Consider the following 5,358-nt stretch of genomic DNA (forward strand, 5'->3'; position numbering starts at 1 on the left):
GAGAACCAATTCGATAACCTCTCAGGTTATTCTGAGGATTCTGGCAATGCCGATTCTCATCACAGCCAAATCACCATTTCGGTCTCACGACTGCAGTTTCGATGTTCCGTTGCTCGGACTGCATGTTGTGTCCTCTGTCCATTGCCATGGAAGCAGACGGAAAAGTTTTTACATATACATATCTATCTTTGTTTATATCTTTTACTACACACTTGTTTCCCCTAAGCGCTAGCTTACCAACCCCTATCAACTGTATTACACTTACAGCATGACTCCCAAGTCCTCTGACCGCAAGTCAGAGAACCAATTCGATAACCTCTCGGGTTATTCTGAGGATTCTGGCAATGCCGATTCTCATCAAATGATACTTTTATTGAAGCATACGTGTGGTGGCCATCTAGATCAAATCATATCGCAAAATTAAGTGCTGAGGGTGGCTTTACAAAGAAGCAATCTTGCGGCGGTCAGAGAACCCATCTGCTCCACAGCAATTGAGCAATAGCCTACAGTACCTTGATCGCTCCCAGCAACGTAAAGATCCCACTGATCGTTCAGTTGATACGCGTCGATCTTAATGTTCACTGCATTTGGCAAATTGAACGTAAATGTTTCAAGGACGTTATCGGTGGGACCCTTGGGTGTCACAATTGCACTAGGGTTTTTCTCCAAATCCAAAGTGTTCCAGTCTTCGTTGTTGTCATAAGCGTAGAAAGTGGCGTAGCCATTGTTTGGGATTGATGGTGTATCAAAGCCTTTGATGCTTTTGCGAAGGATGCCACGCAAAATGCCACCAATGATAGGACCTAAACCCGCTTCAGCGTTGCGCTTCCATTTGGGGCGGCTTTAGTTTTCGATTTCGTGTAACAAATCCCGCTTCAACACGGAGCTGCCATCCAGCGTGAAGATCGCAGTCCAATGATCGGTGTTTTCAGCGGTGGCTGCAGTGAAGAGTAACGCCGTAATGAGCAAGGTATTCACTTGAAGGAATCGAGCTAAGGAGACCATTGTGCAACTTAGGTATTAATGTCTGAATCGTTCCAATATTATACCGCAGTGTAAATGTTCGGTAACGTCGAGAACTTCGCGTTCCCGGAAATGATAAGCAAAAAATAAAATACGAAAATTCATGGATTTATAGTGGTTATACAACCTGTGTTTCGCGTATAGCAGTGATTTATTTGTGGAATTCTTCATATAGCCATAATCACACAGTCTCCACGCAAGCCTCGACTTCGCAAAGACACTTGATCGGCAATGGTGCGTCAGACGACACAAACAGAAACAGAAAATAGTCCAGATCCCTCGTGGGGCTTCGCGAATTTTAGGTTTGTGTATTATTATCACTTGCAATGCGCTCGCGTAGCCGATGTAGGTACCCATCGCGTCTTGCAGATCCTAAAATACGAACATAAACACGTTGTTTTAGACTGACCCACAAAGGCGTATCTTCCATAGCATTGAAACATTAACTAATTTAGTTTGGTCCACTACTGCATCAGTTTGGTTTATCACATAGTGGACACGGCGATGTACTCGCAGAGGATAGTTTACGCGCCCGTGACGTCCAGTTGACTTACGTATTTACATTACACGGGGAATTCTGCGCGAAAATACGAGAGGGGCACCGCGACGCGCCAATGGGTCTAGAAGAATGTCTAGCGGCAGGTACGAGGTCGACGACACGCCGCTTGATTTCTGTATCCCCAACATTTATTATCATGCGGCGTTATTGAGCCACGCGACGACGCCCTCAAGAATGCCCACCATCACTGCGATGACGTCATCATCAGCCCATGCTATGGCAAACATAGCTTAGCATTCACTGGCAAAATCCAACCTCGCAATAGCATGATTTTCCATCTAGTTGTAGACATTGAAAACAAAGGAAGTCTTGAGCCTGGAGTTTCCTCCAGCAACCTGGAAGCGTACTGACCATCTACAAACGCCGCCTGTTTTGTGTACATCGATCCCTTAATCAGGGCTACGACAATGGCCAGTCTAAGTAAGAATGAATGACGTCATGAGCTCGATCCCTTAAATCCACCCTTCCCGTGCCGATGAACCCCTCCCCCCCATATCCCTATTTACTGTCCACGTTGCTTCTGGCTTATCGCGGGAAATACCAAGCGATACCAACAACAATGGAATCCATCCCCTGCAACCAACAATAAACCCAATGAAGCCCATCGCACAAATCCCGGAACAATGCCCGAGATACTCGAATGTACTGATATCAGGGGCCCCCTAATCAATGAAATGACACGATTTGCCTTACCCCCTCGGCCCCACCAGTCCGTCTTCTACTCAAATGACTCGTCACATCAGCTACTATGTGCAATAGCAAGCAATTAAGTTTTGTACCGGGTCGTCCGGGTTACCGTGACCGTTGCCCCTCCCCCAGAAGATGACCATTTACGAGCCATGGGCCAGAAAGAGAAAACCCTCGAGGCACACAGGCGTCCGATGCGTAGATTGCGCGATCGAGACCGCCCCTCACTTGCCCCCCCCCACGATTCGGAGGCTTCGGTCACAACTATAGTAAGTGGGTGATGATTAGTCAGCACTGAGTCAGTGCGAAAAAAGAAGATGAGATCGCTACCAAAAAAAAACGCGACTGTATTTACCCATCCAGGCGCGGGCCGCCCGTTACAATTCATCCCCACAAAACAACCACTTCCAACACTCCAATTACCACAATTACGGCCAAAAATGAGTGACAAGGAGTATCACAGCCGCACCAAAGTGTACGGCGGCCCCTACCTGCTCGTGTACCGCGCGTTGGACGGCGGCGACCGCCCCGTGGCGCTTAAAGTGGTCGACACCGATTTCCGCCTCCCGCCACACCTGATTGACAACGAAATCAAGCTTGTAAAGCAATTGCAGCATCCTGGCATCATCCATTACGTCACTGACTACCGAGACGGCGACGACCGGGTGCTCGTCACGTCTTTCTACCCATATACCTTAACCCGCTACCTTGATGTGACTAGCCGGCGCACGACCAAGTTCGACTTGGCGTCACCTGACGCCGCTGCCCCACCGACAGTGACCAAACGCAGTACGGTTACCAGCGAGTGGGGCACCACCACGCTCATCCAACTAGCCGACGCGCTCGCCTATCTCCACTCCCAAGGCGTGATCCACCGCGATCTCAAACCCGATAATATCTACTTCAGCGACCAACTGGGCCAGAACCCGGTGATTGGCGATTTCGGCATCCTGTGGCAACTGGGAATTAGTGAACCCGCCGACGATAAAGTGCTTGACATCAGCACTGGCATCTATAAGCCGATCGAGTGCTGTTTTGGCTATAACTGCTATGGGACCGAAGTAGATATCTGGCTGCTCGCGATGGTGATGCTGGTGGTTTTCGCCACTACTTCGAATAAACTGGTATTTGACGGGGGTAACGATATCCAGCTTATCCTGAGTGTATTCCACCATTTGGGAACGCCATACCTCGAGCCCGACGCCGAGCGCGCCCCTCAGTGCTTTTGGCCGACGATGGCCAATCCGCGCTACCATTTGGTCCAGTTTACCCTCACGCCGCTGCCCCGCCAGCCCATGCCGCTGCTATTCCCTCGGTGCACCAATTCAGCAGTGCTAGACGTTCTAGACGACATGCTCAGCTACGAGGGTTCGCAGCGGCCCACTGCCGCCGCCATTGTCCGGCGATTGCGGCCACTGGCGTCTCGCTAACCGACGACGCACCGAAACACGCAGTCCCGCGGTGACGTCAGGGCGATTGCCACTCAAAAAAAGAGAGACCTGCGCGCCTGACCCCGGACAGATCTGCCCGTCGCCATCATTGGTCTCCTACCCCACCCCCACCCTAACTTAAGCTAGCTACAAACAAACCGCCTGCTGCGGAACTACCTAAACGGAACTACCTAAACGTATGTGGAAACACGTTTCTCTCTCTGCCCTTGCTCTCGCTTTATCTGGTGGTTTATCTCTGGTTTTGTCCCTCTGTGTCGCTGTTCTTTGTCTTCTTGGTAAACCAGTGGCGTCAGCCTCGCTACCGTTTCAGGTGGCATTGTCCCCGTTCCCCTCTGGCGTCCGTCGCTGGCTCCGAATGGTGCGCACGTCACGCCAGGCACTCACGCCGACGTCCCTCGACTCCCTGTATCACCACTGCCTACCACACCACCACCTTCCCGGCTCTAGACCGAACCACTGCCGTGTCTGCTTCCATTATGACTATCTGCTGATAACACAACAATAGCCTCTCCTTGCCCCCAGCGGTTGTGGTTACCCCCGGTGGTGCTACCTATCGCGAGTCTGGGGAAGGCCGCGGGACGTACGTGAAAAAGAAACGCGGGACGTGCGCCGCCCACATCACTAAAACCGCCCGTACCCCACTTGTCATGTGGGTGGCCCTCGCCGGGGTGCAGGAGCAAACCTCCTACATCTACCTCCCCCAGCCCACGCCGATCTCCACCGACTCATCCTCTTCAGAAGCGTTTACCCTCCGTTAGTTGTCTGATGAAGGACGAGAACTTTATCCGCAAGGCCGACTACGCCATGCTCGAGCAGCGGTACGGCCTTTGCAAGTACTACCCGTGCTACGTCCACAACCCGCTGATTCTGACCCCCGTGCTCAAGGACTTGATCATCGACAAACCGCTTTACGCCGATGCTAACCGCCGCAAGAAGAAGCGCCAGGAGCTTGCCCGCGAGCGCCAGATGATGGAGAAGCTCGAGATGATCAAGATCGAGGAGCGCCAGCGGGACCGCGACCGCCAGCGGGCGTTGCAGAAGCAGGAACACCCACAGGGGCTCGAGTTCCGCAACCCGTTTGGCGACGGCAAGCTCCAGGTGATGCTGGAGAACCCTGCCACCGACGGCCTGGCGGAGCTGGCGCTGCTGAGCCATCCGCGCCTGCTGCTGGTATTCTCGAAGCGGCACCACCTGATCGCGCTGCGGTTCATCTCGTTCGTCAGAGGGCCCTCTGACGGCGACGAAGTGACGCCGCCCAGCCTGCTGGGCCTGCCGCTGGGACTAGAAATTACGGAATCTGGCAATGGGCCCACGCTACCGCTTTTGAGGCGGTCGAAGCTGTTTGACCAGACGAAACTGGCGCAAACGCTGTCGCGAATGAAGGGGGTGTTCAAGAAGAAATTGGGCAAGATCGGTAAGTATCATTTTTTACTAACAACTAAGGCTAACCACTCAGCACTATGGATATATCGGGCAAATATGGTTACGCAGCCCTGGACAGCGGGCGACGACCCGAGTCTAGTGTTGTCGATGGCAACAGCAGGCTTTCAGAGAATTGGGGAATTTTTTTCGGTTGCGCAGCCCTGGTCATTGTTCGCGAGCTTGCGCCTGCACCCACGCCCCCCCCCCCCCCCCCAC

The 5,358-nt window shown here is 52.6% G+C and overlaps 2 protein-coding genes across 2 annotated transcripts in view; both read left to right on the top strand. All coding sequences in view use genetic code 12, as the record gives it.

The window, feature by feature from the left end:
* Positions 1 to 2,709: 2,709 nt before the first annotated feature.
* CAK1 (cyclin-dependent protein kinase-activating kinase) lies at positions 2,710 to 3,699 on the top strand (the record flags this gene model as incomplete). Its single annotated transcript, XM_034155701.1, has 1 exon — positions 2,710 to 3,699. One exon carries the CDS (start codon positions 2,710 to 2,712, stop codon positions 3,697 to 3,699), a length of 990 nt encoding a protein of 329 aa, XP_034014821.1.
* Positions 3,700 to 4,485: 786 nt separating this feature from the next.
* Positions 4,486 to 5,358, top strand: part of RIM11 (serine/threonine protein kinase) — a gene marked incomplete at both ends in the record, with an annotated part of 2,525 nt that continues 1,652 nt past the window's right edge. The window contains one exon of the mRNA XM_034155714.1: positions 4,486 to 5,134. Coding sequence (XP_034014822.1) covers positions 4,486 to 5,134 — 649 coding nt within the window. The remainder of the gene's footprint in view (positions 5,135 to 5,358) is intronic.

The sequence above is a fragment of the Diutina rugosa genome (assembly GCF_008704595.1).
Source record: "Diutina rugosa strain CBS 613 chromosome Unknown scaffold23_size180195, whole genome shotgun sequence".
In the NCBI taxonomy this organism is placed as follows: Eukaryota; Fungi; Ascomycota; class Pichiomycetes; order Serinales; family Debaryomycetaceae; genus Diutina; species Diutina rugosa.